The 17,499-nt window shown below is 32.3% G+C and overlaps 2 protein-coding genes across 3 annotated transcripts; one reads left to right on the forward strand and one right to left on the reverse strand.

Annotated features, from left to right (window-relative positions):
- Positions 1 to 713: 713 nt before the first annotated feature.
- LOC120165111 (beta-fructofuranosidase, insoluble isoenzyme 1-like) lies at positions 714 to 13,586 on the reverse strand. 2 transcript variants are annotated; one of them, XM_039174698.1, is made up of 8 exons: positions 13,376 to 13,586; positions 11,412 to 11,420; positions 10,468 to 11,324; positions 10,218 to 10,376; positions 9,889 to 10,133; positions 9,733 to 9,823; positions 9,478 to 9,661; positions 714 to 742 (listed from the first exon to the last, which is right to left on the reverse strand). In XM_039174698.1, exons 1-7 carry the CDS (start codon positions 13,554 to 13,556, stop codon positions 9,479 to 9,481), a joined length of 1,725 nt encoding a protein of 574 aa, XP_039030629.1. In that variant the 5' UTR covers positions 13,557 to 13,586; the 3' UTR covers positions 714 to 742; position 9,478. The 2 variants fall into 2 exon arrangements, with proteins under 2 accessions (XP_039030629.1, XP_039030628.1); XM_039174697.1 differs by lacking the exon at positions 714 to 742 and having other exon boundaries at positions 9,435 to 9,661.
- On the forward strand, positions 6,895 to 8,384 carry LOC120165112 (ubiquitin-60S ribosomal protein L40). The gene is made up of 5 exons (XM_039174699.1): positions 6,895 to 7,048; positions 7,142 to 7,228; positions 7,327 to 7,429; positions 8,036 to 8,102; positions 8,211 to 8,384. Exons 1-5 carry the CDS (start codon positions 6,946 to 6,948, stop codon positions 8,235 to 8,237), a joined length of 387 nt encoding a protein of 128 aa, XP_039030630.1. The 5' UTR covers positions 6,895 to 6,945; the 3' UTR covers positions 8,238 to 8,384.
- Positions 13,587 to 17,499: the final 3,913 nt, after the last annotated feature.

Raw genomic sequence — 17,499 nt, forward strand, 5'->3', positions numbered from 1 at the left:
TCAGATTTGGTTATCATATCCTGACAATGTCTTATAATCTTATAATTCCAGTACATTTTTATCACATACTCTGGTTAGCCAACGCTAACTCTTTCCATCTTAACTACAACCCTTATCATAAACATACTCTTGTTTATGCTCAATACTATCACTTCGTTTCAAACTCATAAGCTCTGACTTTATACATCTTATACACTTGTCACTGATACACTTGTCCTTGAGTTCTTCTATAAGTACTCACCACGTCATTCGATCTTTTTAACATTCTTATGGTGACACTTGTTCACCATATTCTATCTTATCCACATACTAAAAAAACTAATCCATATCGCTTTTCCGATTCAAAATAATAAAGATCTTCTTTCACTATTCTAATATGATTTCAACTTTATGAAATCAACCTTTAATCTTATAAGACACTTTCTAAGGTTTCTGCTCTTCATCCTACCTGGCCAGGGCAAGTGAATTGCTATCACCATCAGATTTTTCAGCTATCGATTCACTTCGACAATTTCTATAATCAATTTCTACTATATTATACAAATCTTGTTCTATTGGCAAGACAACATACTCCTTACCCTATCAGATCAGAAATTTTCACTCTATGTTGGCATGTACACATTTTATGACACTTTGGACTTTAGTTTATGTCGAGAATCGGCTAAACCGTAGCTCTGATACCATTAAATGTAACACCCCCAACCCGTATCGACCCGAATCCTAGTCCGAAGTGCCACATGGACTTTTCAAAAACCTTTACTTGTATAAAATAGTGAGTAATTTAAAATTTATTATTACATATAACTTATTTAAAACCTTTATCGAACTATTCAGAGCTTATACAATATATTATCTTGAATATATGCCAACTAGAACTTTATGTATTCAAATACATATTATTTATCTTTCTTCTGATCTGACTTTTAGTAAGAAGAACTGACCTGTCTTGCTCCACGTTGCTCTTTACTCTTCTCACTTCTGTAACTACGTGTGAAACAATCACACGCTAAGTCGTTGACTTAGTGAGGCATAAAACATATAATAAAACTCTAACTCGTAATCCTGCTTGAACAATTTCTACTAACATATCAAAACAAGCATCACACCCACATATACATATAATTATTTTCTTTCCTATTGTTATCATATTATCACCTTTCATATTTCTATTCTCTTGCTTATATGATCAATTAAGCTCATATCATATATCTTATAGCATATACAATAATCACTAACACACATACATTACATTCAATGTTATCTCTTATTAGCCCATGTGCACCTGTGAGAACTGTAGATATGTGAGTCTATTGAGGTTGTGCACCACTATTGTCACCACAGCTCATATAAATGTCCCGAAGGACCTATCCAGAGGTCACAAAGACCCCGGTAGCTATCCAGAGGTCATAAAGAACCTCGGCAACTGTCCATAGGTCCCAAAGAACCTAGGTAAACTGTCCATATGTTCCTTATAACATAGGTATACTGTCCATATGTCTCGAAAGACATAGGTAAAACCCTCGACTCTTGGCATGCCAACTATACCTATAGCTCTCGTATCATATAACATGGGCATTATATTCATATCACTTCACATATTCACATGTACATTTCACTTTTCATATGATTTCAAAATCATCTGTCACGTAGCTTATAACACTTTTCTTGTGTTCATATGGCATGTAACTCATTGTCATCTCTTATTCTCATATGATTCTCATATATCAAGTATATCACATAGCACATAGTATAACATATAAACTTATACAGGTCTCCATATACATACTTTCATATACTTCGAATAACAATGCCCTATAACTTTTCACAGTTTTACCTAATCACTTATTTCACATTAATTATATTCTAGTTTCATATATTACTTAATTCAATTTCACATAGCTTGTTACCTATGCAAATATTTTCTCATAACTTATCATCACATAGTTCCCATAACATTTTCCTATAGATTCATAAATCTTTACCATATGACTCATGTATTATATGTTCATTTCAGCTCATATATCCTCTCCATATAACTTATTTTACATGTTCATATAATCACTTCTGTCAATGTCTCCTCATTTATATATTATTCTTATATTGTCCTATAAATCAATGTTATTTAACTTATCTCACTTTTCATCTAATCTCATAAGTTGGTTATACAAATTCCTATATATATGTATATATATATATATATCTAACTCATGTAATTTATATCCTTTCTCTTGTTATCACATAAATCATTGCTATTTTACATAGTTCATGCTCCTATAATTTATATCTCAGGTTCATATAACTCATCTAATTCCTATAATACATAAATCATTGCCATATAACACATATCATATAAATTCATACCACCTAACATGTAATACAACTAAGCATATTCATATAATATCAAACATAATCATACAATCATATATTCAACATATTGGAAACAGACTTGTCGTAAGTCAAATTTCCATATACAATACGTATATTCTAATAGTACGCACTCACCTGGCCTCACTAGTCAATATCGATCTGTTATCTTTCCTTGATCGATCCCCACTTGATAAGTTCCGGAACTTGTTTAGGCTCTGTATCTACATAATAATTCATTGATACTAATCAGTATACTAATTAATATATTCTAAACTATCATTTCTTGGGCTAAAAGAAGAGTCATTTTTATCTTTTAATGAAGGTATGCATCGATGCACTACACCATGCATCGATGCATAAATCCTATTCGATGTTTGTATTAATGGGGATGCGTCGATGCACTCCTTATGCATCGATGCATAAATCCTATTCTATGTTTTTTCTTTTTAAATTAATGCATCGATGCACTGCATGTGCATCGATGCACCTTAAACAATTTCTGGGATTTATCATCGATGCATCGGTGCACAATGAATGTGCATCGATGCACATTGCCCAGAACTGACATTTTAGCACGAAAATCATCAACTCTTCCCTTAATTCTTCTATTTTAAGCCCCTCTTATGACATTAAACTCAACTACCATTACTTGAACCAACTTATATCCATATAAATCATCTTTAACCTCAAACTCCTATCTTCCTTATGAGATTCAAGAATCATACCAAATTTTCTATATGTTCTAAATCCAATTATATCACTCCAAATCTCTTAATTTAACCATTGACAAGTCAAATTTAACTTCCAATTTAAGAAATGAACTTTATTCCAAGATTTCATTTGTAAACTCTAAATCTTTATTCTCTCCTAACTCCACCATCCTTTGCTTTTAAGATGATTTAAGCTTTCCTTAAGCTTAGTTATCATCTAATAATCAAAACCCAACCTTAAAATCAACAATTCAATTATAAACAAAGAAACTTACCTTTGGCTCTTGGCTTCCACATGAAGAAGAAGAAGAAAGGAGAAGAGAACTCTGGAGAATTCTCTCCCTTTCCACGTGCATTTATCCTTACCAATCCCATTTTTAATTCATTTCTTGGTCAATTGACCCTTTTGCCCTTTATTTCCTTTAATAATTACTAAATAACCTTCATCATATATATCCAATAATCATTGAACTATTTCATTCTTCTACTTTAGTCACCAAATTCTAAAACTTTACAATTTAGTCACTAACCCGGTATTGCGGATGTTACAAATGCAATGGGAAAAGAGGGGCAATTGTAGACACCAAATTTCTTCTAATGATTATTATTATTTATTTTTATTATTAACATATTTATTTATTTATTTTACAGGTTACAAAAAAAACTCAAAATGTGAACACATTATATCACCCAACCAACTCAATTACAAACCCTGGCCCAAAACAACAAGACAAGCCCAACAACAAGCTCAAGTGACCCAAAAAAATTAGGGTTTAAAACCCTAGGGTTTCAAGCTCCTGTCGCCAGAGTCGATCCTACTGTCGTTTGCGCTAATTCTAACATTGTTACTATTCCTTACAACCATTCAACCACCTCAACATCACCATTTAGCATCAATAGTGAAATCAAACCAAATCAAAACAAAAAAATTCAACCAAATCTAGACTCATAGGGTCGGTTTTAGGCAAAGGTAGTCTTGAATTCGCTTTTAGGGAAGTATGAGGATTAATTTTTTGGGTATATTACTTTTCCCTAGCCACCGTGAATAGTGGTGGAGGGCATCGATGAACAGTGGTCACTTCTCTGACAGGGAGGGTTTAGAGAGAGTTTTAAAAAAACTCTCCCTTCTTTTGAGATGCGACAATAATGAAAATAAAAGGGCTAGGTTTCCTTAAAATCCTATAAATATGGTATATATAGTAAATTCAAAACGGTATAGTTTTGAGGGTTAGGGAAACCATGCTAAACTACAGGGGTTTTGTATGAGAATGACTTCTACTTTTGTAAGTTTTTGGTTTTAGTCATTAATTGAAATTTTGATTATCTTAATTTGTCCTTTAAATTTACACGTATTGTTTTTTGGTCACTGTCTTAATTATTATGGATTATTTACAAGTTTAACCTGTGTTATTGTACTTTTCTTCGATTTAGTCCTTGCTTTTTTTTAACATTTAGTAATTAATTTTGTTCTTGTATCCACGTGATCTTTGTTTTATTATTTGTTCATTATTATATTACATATCATATAACTTATTATATTGTATATAACTACATACTAATTCTTCATGCACTAATGTACTTAAATTGGGTTTGCCGAATATATATACGTGTGCTATATATATGTCATTGTTTAATTAATTCCATGTTGTATGCTTTTGATACATTTCGGTTGTTTATATATATGTCACTGCCATTATAAATTACTTGTATATATAGGTTCAATTGCTATGGTAATAAATTTATATATTATATTTTTATGTATATTAAAATATGTATATAGATGTTTAGTTTTTAATGTTTTATATTTATTGTTCATGTCCTATAAATATTTTTATTTTAAAGAAAGTTATTTTTACACATTTATTTTTATCATAAACTTATTTTATTAGAAAATTTATATTTTACTGAAAATGTCTCAAACGAAGGGCGATCCGTGGGAAAACTTCCAAACACCTGGAATGCAATTCCTTAAGACGCACAAATGAAACACATATCGTTAATTTCTAAATTAATAAATATAAATATGATTTTTTTATATTCGATATTTCATTTATCCTACACATGACATCTATTAATGCTGCATTCATAAATCATGTATTTATTTTCTCATTTTCTAAAATCATTAAAGACAATGTTGTCTTGCGTCGTGGGCTAACGAAATTACATCCAACATAATTAGATTTCAATTTTCGTTAATCCACGTAGTAAGAGACATCATTTTTTAAACAAAGCAGAGTGAATTAAATATTTTATCTAGTTAAATATTAAAAAAATAGATTCACTCATTCTTCAAAAATCATAGAAATAAAAGGACCGTACTTTAAATTTTAAATTCAAATTTGTAAATTTATTATTTATACAACATATAATTGAGGGTACAATTTTGAACGATGTAGGGGTACTCACCTTTCCTCACGCTTAGTGGACTCTCGGATTCTTATAAATGAATTTTTAGTTATACGCAGACGAATTTTGTCTTTTTAAATGATTTTTCTTAAAATTGTTTTAAAAAACATTTTTAGGTATTCGACCTACTAACCCAAAGGTCGATGAATACTCCAAATTAAATTTGAATCAAAATTCAAAATTTTTAAAATAAAGTTATAATTATTTTAAAATTAAATTAATGTTAAAGAAAAAAATAGTTATGACACTCTTTACAAGGAGTGTGCATATATTCTACTATTTTATTGACACTAAATGGAATATCGGGTTGCGTACGACAAACATACAAGAGAGCCTAAATAATTCTATAATATTCCTTTGCACTAAAACTCATTTTTTTGTGAAAAAAAAAACACGCAACGGATCAACAGATCAAAGACACCTTTTTTTAATACATCTATTAACTTTAACTCTTAGAAATATACTCGGATCACACGACTTTTTAACGAAAACTTTATACTAAAACAATCCATCACTTGTAATGCCCAAAATTTAGTTCGGAAATTATGATTTTTAGAGTTTGGTGCTATTGTTTGGAGTTTATGGGCAAGACGAAATAGTTTTTTTTATGAAGATTTCGCTGCTGGAGAAAGTGTTTTGCTGAGAAGTGATCGGTTAGTACATGAAATGGTGACTTCACGATTATTTTCGGGTCATGGAGTGGTACAACATGTTACTAGGATCAGCCTAACGACAAGTGGAAAGCACCTACTGCGGGGTGGTTTAAATTGAATTTTGATGGATCGAGGCACATCAGATTAGGGACATGTGGGGGGGGGGGAATTTTTGATAATGAAGATAACTAGATTATGGGCTACGCTAAATTCATCGATTCATACTCTGTATTATATGCTGAGTTATGAGAGATCTTGGTGGGGCTTAATTTGGCTTGGGACTTGTAGCTTAGAGCAATTATTGCTGAAACAAATGTACCGAAGCACTTGCAGTATTGAAGGAGGAAGGTGGTCGATGGGGTGCTTCTTCCCTAATGCCACATACCTCAAACTTGATAAAAAAATAATTGGAGGATCACTTTGAATCATATATCTCGAAGAAGCAACATCGTTGTTGATGAATTGATTAAGATGTCACGATCGGCTGATTTTGGTGTCAAAAGGTTCCAGCAACCACCGCTGAAAATTGTTACGGTTTACAACGAAGAGTTTACTACCTGCAGACAGTGTACTGTGTAGTTTAGGATAGTTATTGCTTTTCTTTCCAAAAAGAAAAAAAGTAAAGAAAAGAAAAGAAAATTGGGTTTATATAGTTTATTAAGCCCGAATGTTTGGGTCTGAAAGAAAAGGCCTAACATTATTTCACCCGAATCAAGGAGGAAACCCTAGAAAAATGACTATAAAACCTATGTATCAACAGCAAGAGCCACTCATTGTTTTTGCGGAGGAAGAGAGACGGGTACGAAAAGATGCAGATCTTCGTGAAAACCCTTACCGGCAAGACCATCACCCTCGAGGTCGAGAGCAGCGACACCATTGACAATGTCAAAGCCAAGATCCAAGACAAAGAAGGTCATTATTCCTCTTTTGTTTTGTTCCGTCCAAGTCCCATTTCTCTTTTCCTTAGGTTTATTTAAATTGATTTGATTCTCTGAACTAAACAAGGAATCCCGCCGGACCAACAACGTCTCATCTTCGCCGGAAAACAGCTCGAAGACGGACGTACCTTGGCCGACTACAATATCCAGAAAGGTTAATCTTTTGGGTTTTTCTTCTTCCATTTGAGCGGCATTTTTTTGCTTCTCAGTTGATTAACATACTATGGGTTTTGCTTTTTTTTTTCGATGCAGAATCAACGCTTCATCTTGTTCTGAGGTTGAGGGGTGGAATTATTGAGCCTTCATTGATGGCTTTGGCTCGCAAATACAACCAAGACAAGATGATTTGCCGCAAGTAAAGCTCTTTTTCCTTTTTTTTTTGTCGACATGTCTAGGTTTTTGCAAATGGGACTTAACTTAACCTCTACTTCTTTACTTGGAATGGGATAGAGGCCATACCAGGTCCCTATAATGATAACCATTTTTCTACTTTGTCAGCTGATCTACTTCTACTGGCAGCTGATTTTCATAAATGGCACAATTTAAAAAATGCTAAAAATTTAACCCATTTTTTAGTATATCGTAGTAGTGTAAAGTATGAACGGGACTGCAAGTTGAACCCTCTTTTGAACTAACCACTGAAAATGAGGGCATCTTAGTTCCCAAAATTCAATTTTCCATTCTCAACTTTGTCAACTGCTCTAAACTTCTTTTATCAGTTGATTTTCTAGTGTGGTACATTATAATTGATGCTCTGTTTCTTGTTTATATGTCTTGAGAAATCCCGATATTTGTTTATTTTAGTTATTGAGACTTGTTTAAAGACTCGTAGAGAGTTGTTCCTACATAGATATATGTTTTATGTATACAAGATTCAAGTAAATGATTAACTTAACAGGAACCATTTAGTAGAATGCTCTTTGATTGCTGGTTTGCTCTAACATCGGTTGTGCCTTGGTAGGTGTTATGCTCGTTTGCATCCGAGGGCTGTGAACTGCCGCAAGAAGAAGTGTGGTCACAGCAATCAGGTTTGTGTAACCTATATATTTGAGTTATTGAATGTTATTAGTGTCTACCAAGTATCCTTTTTGTTGCGAATTTGCAATGAAACTGAATTTTATTTTCTCTTGTTGCAGTTGAGGCCCAAGAAGAAGATCAAGTAGACTATGACAGGGGTTATCTCCTCTGCTTTAAAACAATTTGAATACCAGACTTGGAAAATATTTCCATCTACTTCTTTGCTATTATTCTATTTTGTTGAGATTTTATGTATGGATTCTGGATTTGGTAATTGACCGTTTGAGTTAAAATGGATGTTCAGATGCATGTTTTTATTACCTTCATGTCAGGGTAACCAAAACTCGCTAAAAAATAACTTTTTTACCAACCAAAAAATTTGACTCAGACTCAAATTCTCTCAAATTCTCATTTTGTGGCGGCTGCCCAGCTCCTTATTTATGTGGGAGTCATAAATGTTTTAATCCTATTTTATGTGATGTTCATGAATGGTTCAGAATTTTATAAATTTAACTATAATGACAAATTTTCGAATAAAATTTTAGTTATAAAAAATGACTTAAATAATTTGAATAATTCAATAATTTTAGTAAGTAGTGGATTGGTTTTGAAGTTGCAAGTTAGTGGTTTTTAACTTTGTATTTTATAGTGTCTTGTGGTGAAAACTTTATTTTCAAATCAATTGTTTTAGTTTCAATTTTTCGTTGGAAGTAAAATATAATTTTATCCTATTATAATTTAATTTGTCTATATTTGATATTTTATCTTTTAAAACTTATTTTTAATAATAATCTTTAATGTTTAAATTTTAAACTGTAATTTTGTACGTACTTCTAAAAATTTATTTCTATACCATTTTTAAATGTGTTTCAAAAGCTGCATCTATGTATATTATATAAAAAATACAAAAGATATACATGTAAATCAAGTATAATTATAAAAAATATTTAAATTAAAGTTAATTAATATTAATATATTTAAAATTAAATTTAAATAATTTGATTAGACATGAATTTTATGAATTTAGTTTAATTTGAATTTTTATATAAAAATTTGAGTTTTAAAAGAAACTTTTTTGACTCAATTAATTCAATTTTTTTAATTTAATTTAAATCGATGGAATACTTACCTCTACCCTTATGTCTTCTCTTAGAATTGTTCATAGCTTAACTGGTGATGCCAAGTTCTTTCTTTAGAACAAATCTTAATTTATGTTAAGGAATTTGTATTACGTTAAAATCCGAAAACATAACAATGTCCAACATAAACTAGCATTACAACCTTAAGATTATCAACTATATTGCACGATTAGACGTGCAAAACTTATTAATCAGCAGGCATGCTACACATGAGAACCGCACATATATAATCAAAGTCCCCTGAAACTTTAGTTCATCATTAGAGGCTTCTTCATGCTCCATGCATTAAGATTCTCAACAATGATGGTCTGACTCCCATTGTTGAATGCATGCAAATGAGCATTCTCAAGCACTGCTAATGTAGGATAAACCCTAGATGTTATGCATGTTTTTCCTCCGCCTCCGAAGCTTTCCACTACAGAATGATCAATCTGCAACAAAAAACAAAGAGTAAATTAAGGTTTATAAAGTTGAAAATGAATTGATTCATTAAGCTTCATACCAAACTCCTCAAAGAAAGCTTCTTATCTGCCAAATCTGCATCCACAAAGCCGGCAAATGATGGTTTATAAAGACCATCCTCCAACGACGAACTGCGAAACGATTAATTAAAGTTGATTTTGAAATTCAATTGACATGAACAAAACGACATGCTTACCTTCTTGCATCAGAACACAATAAAACTATATGTTTGGTTGAAGTCTTGAATATTCTGAAGAAGACTGGAGTATATTCTTCAAGGTTTTTTGAAGCTAAAGCCAAAAGCCCGAATGGACCAACTCCACCTTGAACCTTTGCACCCTTTTTAGCACACAGAAGTTGGGCATCTGTCAAACTCCAACTAGGGTTAAATGCCTCAACTTTATCCAAACTAGGAATAAAGAAGGTAACATCAACATCAACCTGTGAAAAGTTGGAGTAGATCAGTTCATATACAAAGTTGACAACTTGAAATAATTATATCTTCAATGCAAATAAATAATAAACCTGAGCAGCAGTAATTCCCTTGACTTCAATATGTTGGCCTGTCTTAAGCTTTCGATGGCTGATTTTAACGTTTTCCCCTCTGAGACTCTCCAACTCTTGAATAGGCCATTGCATCAATTGCCTTTGATTGGGATCAAGCCACACTGTTCTTGGAATTGCCTAGGAAAAACATATTGTAAGCCATTTAGCATAGCTGAGTATACTAGGTACATATGCATATACATCACATATATACAGATTGAATGAGTACCTGAATTCCAGCCCATCCTTTTTTAACATCATCAGAAGTGGAATCAGATTCATTAACCCAACCCCACAAAACCCTCCTCTTTTTAGCAGGATCAAAGAAGGTCTTTGAAGCATAAAAGTTCCCAAAATCATATCTAAGGCCAGCCCAGCCATCGGCCGATGTATTATCCGGCACGTATCGATCCTTATCGGTTAAATACGTGCCGACCGTATAGTAATCGTATCTGGTAACATCCAAACTCACTTTCAGAACATGTTTGACATGTTTTCCCACCACAGACGTGTCAAGACCTTGTTTACCGGATAACAAGACCGGGTAAAAATCAGGGCATTCCCACATGCCTGTATGGGGTGCTGAATGTAAAGGGTGTTTAGCTTTAACCCAATGGAAGAAATCCCTGCTTCTGTACAGATAGGCTATCCCTCTGTGGTTCCTTTTGCTGCCGACCACCATTCTCCAATGGCCGTTCAGCCGCCAAGCGGTGGATGGGTCACGAAACGCACTGGCGTCTACGCCTTGGTCGGGGTCGACCACCGGGTTGAGACGAGCTGGCTTGATCCATCTACGTAGATAAGGATCAGATAAGTTAGCCGGGACTGCGTAGTTTTGGACCTGCCTGTTATTGGGATCGACACCGGTGTATAGAATGATGGGTTTATTGTTAGGGAGAATGGTGGCTGAACCGGACCAGGCGCCATTTTTGTCGAAGCGTTGTGAAGGGTAGATTGGAGGTTCGAGTGCTTCCCAGTTGACCATGTCTTTTGAAACTGAATGGCCCCAAATAATGTTGCCCCAAACTGCGCCTTTGGGGTTGTATTGGTAGAAAAAATGGTATATTCCATTGAAGTACATTGGAGCTGCATGAGGAGGATTGCATGAGGAAGAAAGGAAACACTAATTAAGGAAGGATTTCAAATTTATGGGATTATGTGAGTGAAACTCACCGTTTGGATCTGTTTGATGATTCAAGGACGACCCAAGGGGAAAACAAATACAAAGCAAAACAAGAGTTAATTAGTCATTAAACAATCATTTACAAAATCACAGCTCAATATTTATAGTTTGACACTATCAAATAAATCAGATTATAAAAAATTAAGATTTAAACTTCAATTTTTTAAAAAGGTATTGCCACCCCTTGTGTACATGTATTACAATTATGTAGTTTTACTTTCATTATAACAAAGTTATTGCCCAAACAGGTAAAGTCTACCAAGGAATAAGAACATCAAATTAAGTAAAAAAAATTCTAATGGGGCTTGATCTTAAATTTAACATAGAATTATGATGTTTGCTTCTCAAACATTCCTTTGATATCTAATAATAATTCCAATGGGGCTTGATCAATTTATTATTTATTTTATCAATTTAATTCCTTTTTTTTCCAAATATAATTTAAATATAATAAAAAATATATTTCTTAAAAGTAAAACCATAGATGTCATACTTTAAAATAATAATTAGTATACAAATTCTATTGAGTTATTTATTAGTATATTGGTTATGATTGTAGCTATAATAATAATAATAATAATAATAATAATAATATAACTTTATGGAAATTTGGACTGAAAATATTAAAGGTACTAAGATTTAAAAAAAACTATAAAAAGAATAATTTAATAAAAATATTTTTATAATATTATATTTCCTTAATTAAATACTATAATTTTATATTTTCATTATTGAAAGCTCAGCTCAGAAAATATAATGATATACAGCACTCATGAAAGTGAATTTATGTAAGATCGAATATTCTTAGGTGTTCCACTAATAAAAGTTATTTCCATCAACCGCAAAAACCAGTTAGCTTGGGAAATTGCAAAGGTGAGATGCAATTCTAGGCCATATATGTCACATTTACTGTTTGGAAACCGAGAAAGTTCATGCAATCATTCTCATGTTGAGAATCTCAAGTCTGATGTGATTCTGAACTAAAAAGTCATCAACATGAAAAAAATACACTTGTGCATTATTTCCAAAACTGAGAGTGTTGCATAAGTTTTTATTCTCAAAAAATTATTTTTATTAGTTTACAGATACAAGAAAAAGTACACATAGATTCACCTCAAATGACAGAAGAGAATTGCAGAAGCAGAACTTAAGAAAACAATAGAAGGCTAAAGGGGGTATGCATGTCTTAAATCAAATGTCGTTTTCACTGCGTCGTATTTCACTTAGGAGCGAGAGAACAAATGTCCAGATACCATCATTGCAAATAAATACCTGATCAAACTCGCTACACCTAATATTTTGCTAATTCAACTTATCTGCCTAATATTTTAAGCATTAGTAACACTTAAAACTTGTCTTTTAATTTTTGGTTCACAAAAAATCAGCACTGCATGCAGCAACAGATAAACTTTTAAACAGAGTGGAAAACTGTACATGTATATAAATGGATTAAACTTTAGTTCTCACGCGTGATGCCACCCCACTAAAACTCAAAAGGAAGTAGACAGTTTGGTTCAGTTTACACGATCTTCACGGCACTAAAACGCTTTATAATATCACTTGCAGAAGCCAGATTCTTCCTCTTTCGTATTCTTAATAGATTTTTTTAAAGGAATCTGAATACCATAGAAAGACTGCGAAGAATCAACCTGCAAAACTGATCTTGCGAGAAAGCAAAACCATGCATGCATGACAGTCAAACACCGTGCTTTAGTATGGATATGTCTAGAGTTTTTTTAGCTGAAAATCCAACAAAAACTAAAAGGAAATGGAGTTGGACACAGCATATTAACCTAGGAAAAACCAACACGTTTAGGACAAAAATTAAGCCCTTGAACTATTTTCAGCAAGTCAATGCATGAAGAAGAGGCAATAACTATATATATATATATATATATATATATATATATACTAAAAAGGGAAAAAAGATTGCAGATAAGGGGAGGAAACGTACCGTTGATCCAATTTTTAGGAGGCTGAAAGTGAAAGCCAGTTCTGTGAAGTTGCAGGACAGTAACTGCAGCTAGAGACTGGAATTGTGGATAAACACTGTGAGATGCTTCCACTCGGCCATTGTTGACGACACCGAGGAAAGTGATGAATAGAGAAAGAGAGAGCAACTTTGAAACTGCCATTGAAACCTAAAGCACAAAAGAAACTAGACTTGTAGGAGGGATGAAGTTGGGTTGGGTATTTATAGATACATAATAAGGAACTTATGAATTTATTTGAATATGTTATACACTATAATGCAGTAATTGGGAGTAAAAACAATCGGTGAGCATAATTAGTTATTATAAGAGTGAGATACTATAATGAAATACTCCTGTTTGGATTCAATTCTAATTATATTAGTGATAATAACAAATAATTTTTTTAATAATTTAAGGTTGTTATAAGATATAATTTATACAAAATATTTCTTAATTATTGATAACACACATTCTACCGGCACAATTACTTGAAATTCAAGACTTATATAAAAAATAACGCTCTTTTTAATTACTAAAACTAATTTATGCGTTTAATAAAGATAATTATATTGCTTAATATAACTTTTAAATTATTTCATTTTTTATAAAAATATTATTAATATGTTAAATCATAAATTTATTTGCAGACTATTAAAATAATACTTTTATATGTGGATTATGATGTTTTTCTATTATCTTTTATTATTGAGGTAAATATTTATTGTTTCTTTTAATAATTAACACAAATATATTAATAAATATTTTCAATAATATTTAACACATGAAATCTTAGTAACTTCATTTTTAAATATATTTATTTAACACATGAAATCTTAATAACTTCATTTATAATATATTTATATAAATGTTTAACTAATTGTGTTTGTGTAGAAATGATGAAAAATGGACTCATACAAAAAAATAGCATACATTGAGAAAAATAATTCAAACAAAATAGATTAAATTATAGTTGTGTTGTGGAAAAAAATATTGTCTTAAAAGCAAATTTGTTTTGGTTGGTGTAATTGTTGAAATAGACAATACCCCTAAGGTTAACACAACTCTATAATATTTGTACACTAGACTATCGAAGTGGAAATCGATCAATACTACTATTCTTGAAAAGTTAGAATAAAGACTGAAAACATTTCTCCCGATTATAGTCTCCAACGATCGGAAAATCATAGACCAAAATAAAAAGAATAAATAAAGGAAAATTTATCTTCTTGTTATTGTTTTTGAAATATAAATCTGACCTTTACATGCAAGCTCAAAGTTGAGATAAAATGATAAATGTAACATCCTAAATTTTGAGTTAATAGTTTCCGCGTTGACCCTAATCAACTATGAGTGGACTTTGTAGGTTTTTATAAAGAGTTGGGCTGAATTTAGCTTGAATTGAGCCTAATTGATTATAAAAAGGGGTTTTTTGAATTGAGTTTGAAGGTGAAATGAGTAAAGAAATAATTAACCCTTTTGTTCTTGCAAGGTTGAATCTGATTTAATTTTATGTGATGTCACCAGGGGAAATAAGAGGGGAAGTTGATTTCCTTCTTCCATATTTCCCCTGCTTTATCTCATTCCCCATCGCTTTCCTCTAATCTTCTTTTTCTTCAAGTTTTTCAAAGGTAAGAATTTTATTGTCCAACACTCATAGTCTAAATTTGTGAAGGTAAGACTTATTATCTCCACTCATAGAGCTTCCATTCAAGCCTGCCATCTCAAGGTTTAGCCATGGTAAGGGTTTAGAGGGGTTTTAGATTTTAGGAATCTAGAGTGATTTCAATCTGTTTATAGAGTTAGAAAACCATGCTTTTACTTATTATAAGTTCTTAGAAAAGTTAGTAACTTATTCCTTGCTTTGTGATTAGTTAAAGAAGTGAGAAAAGGATCCAAAAGAAAAGGCAAGAAGAAGCTTGCTCTTGGATAAGCTTCAGGTGATTTACAGTAGTTCATGAGTAAAGTAACACACTTTTAACTCTTTCATACCACTTGTGGGTCGTTCTATGTGTTTTCTATGCTTGTATTAGTTCATAGAGCATGCAAATACATTTTTGGCTAGACTCGACTTTTAATGTATTTGATGTTATTAATGCATAGATATGACAATTATGATCCTATATGACTCTATAAGCTTTATATAATATTTGAGGGATTTAGAGTGGCTCAAGAGTTGAGTTGAGGTGACTTTTTTTCATAAGAAACAAAGTATTTTTAGATTCGAGAATCTATACTAGATAAAAAATAATGATATTGTTCTTTAAATAGCAAAAATATGGGGTTTTTGGCTGGGTAGTGCCGATACACTTTTCATAGGGTATCGATATTGTTCTTTGGGTACCATAGTTGTAGACACTATTTTGTCTAGGTTGTTTTATTTATTTACATTAATCATTTAATAATATTACTGGGTTTATTAAATTCCATATGTTTTAATTGATGAAATTGGTAATTGTTAATGCGATTATGTTTTAGGTTAATATATTGAGCCCATGTTAGATAATTAAATATATATACTGATTTCTTTATTTTATTTTCTTTTAGATTACAATGGATGACCCAAATAATTACAAGACTCTAATGGGCTAACAACCCAAAAAAGACTAGGCCAACAACCCAAAGAGCAGGCCCAAATGAAGTGACCCAATAATAATTAAGGTTTTTATCCTATCACCCCAGTCGCCATATGCTTCCAGTCCTCGGATCTGTGCTTGATCCAACGACCCAGATGAAAAGGATTTCTAGGGTTTATCCTAGCCTTAGGCCTAATGAGCCGCCACCACCATTGCTAACTACTAATGCATCGCCAACTGTCGTCACCTACTCCTGCCACCTTGGCTCCTGCCATCGCCATCATTTCAACTAGCCCTCAACACATCAATCAGTCAAAAGAGACCAAAAAATTAGTAAAATATTTTATATGTATATTTTAGTGTTGCGTGTGTGAGTGTACTAAAATTGAACGCAAATTGTGCAAGTATAAACGTCGAACAAGTAATAAAGTGATTAATGAGTATCGTTTCCATAGGAATTGGAGGGAAATTTAAATAAACTAATCAATATAAAATGGTATGAGTAATTGTTGGAAATGATGTGATAAAATTGACATGGTGAAATACTATTGTAAAAAGCAAATAAGGAATGCTCTAGCAAAATTGTGTTGTGAGAAATGGTGCACGGGATAAGACAAAGAATTGGCTTCATACGTGTCGAACTCTCAATAAGGTTAAATGACTAGGTTTATATTAAAATCCTACGTCTTGCCCTAAATGGCTGTTAATTATTTCATGTTAATACACTGCTCATCAAAGTTTCCTAAGTTGCTTTTAAACTATCTCTAGTAAGAAACCTGACAGTGAAGATGCTAAGGCAATACTTCTCAGCGTGAACCCTAACAACTACTATCGAATGAGCTCTACTCTTGTTAGTCTTTGAAACCCTATCTTTATCTCTATGGTAATTAGAGTTTTGCCACCTATCTCCACTCCATTGTTCACGTAGATCTAAGCTAAACTCTTTCGAAATCAAGCATCAAACATAGATAAAGGCTAACTTTGGAAAGCATGTGAGAAAATAGTGAACAAAGCATGTATATAATTGGAAATGCTATAACATTCATTAAGGCAAAAATATAGTCATCCAAAATAAGCCCAAGAAAACTTAAGTTAGTTCATGGTTGGGTGAAAAACTCCAATATCATTTGTTTAATACAGCCCATTCGAAATAAAGATGGAAGAAGTAACAAGCAGCAAAGGCGAAAGAAGACTCCCAAGGAAAAAAACTATCGTGGATTGTCGTGAACCACTTCAAGCGGTTTTTCTTGTCTAAAAGGCCAACAAGCTTTATCCCCTTGAAGTTCCAACAATAGAGGCCACCACGATGAAGAAGAGAAAAAGGAAGAATGACTGCTTCTAGTTTTTCTCTTTCTTATCTTACACTTTCCATCCTCTCATAAATGTGGTGTCCTTTTTGTTTATATAGTGGGGTCTTTTAGGGTTTTATACCCTAATTCTTGAGGGAATATACCCTTCACGTGTAGGGAACATCTAGCAAGGTGTCACATGTAGGTTGCTGCCAATAAATATCTTCCTTGTTTGTCTTCTAA

Source organism: Hibiscus syriacus, unplaced genomic scaffold, assembly GCF_006381635.1.
Source record: "Hibiscus syriacus cultivar Baekdansim isolate YM2019G1 unplaced genomic scaffold, ASM638163v2 tig00111575_pilon, whole genome shotgun sequence".
Taxonomy (NCBI): domain Eukaryota; kingdom Viridiplantae; phylum Streptophyta; class Magnoliopsida; order Malvales; family Malvaceae; genus Hibiscus; species Hibiscus syriacus.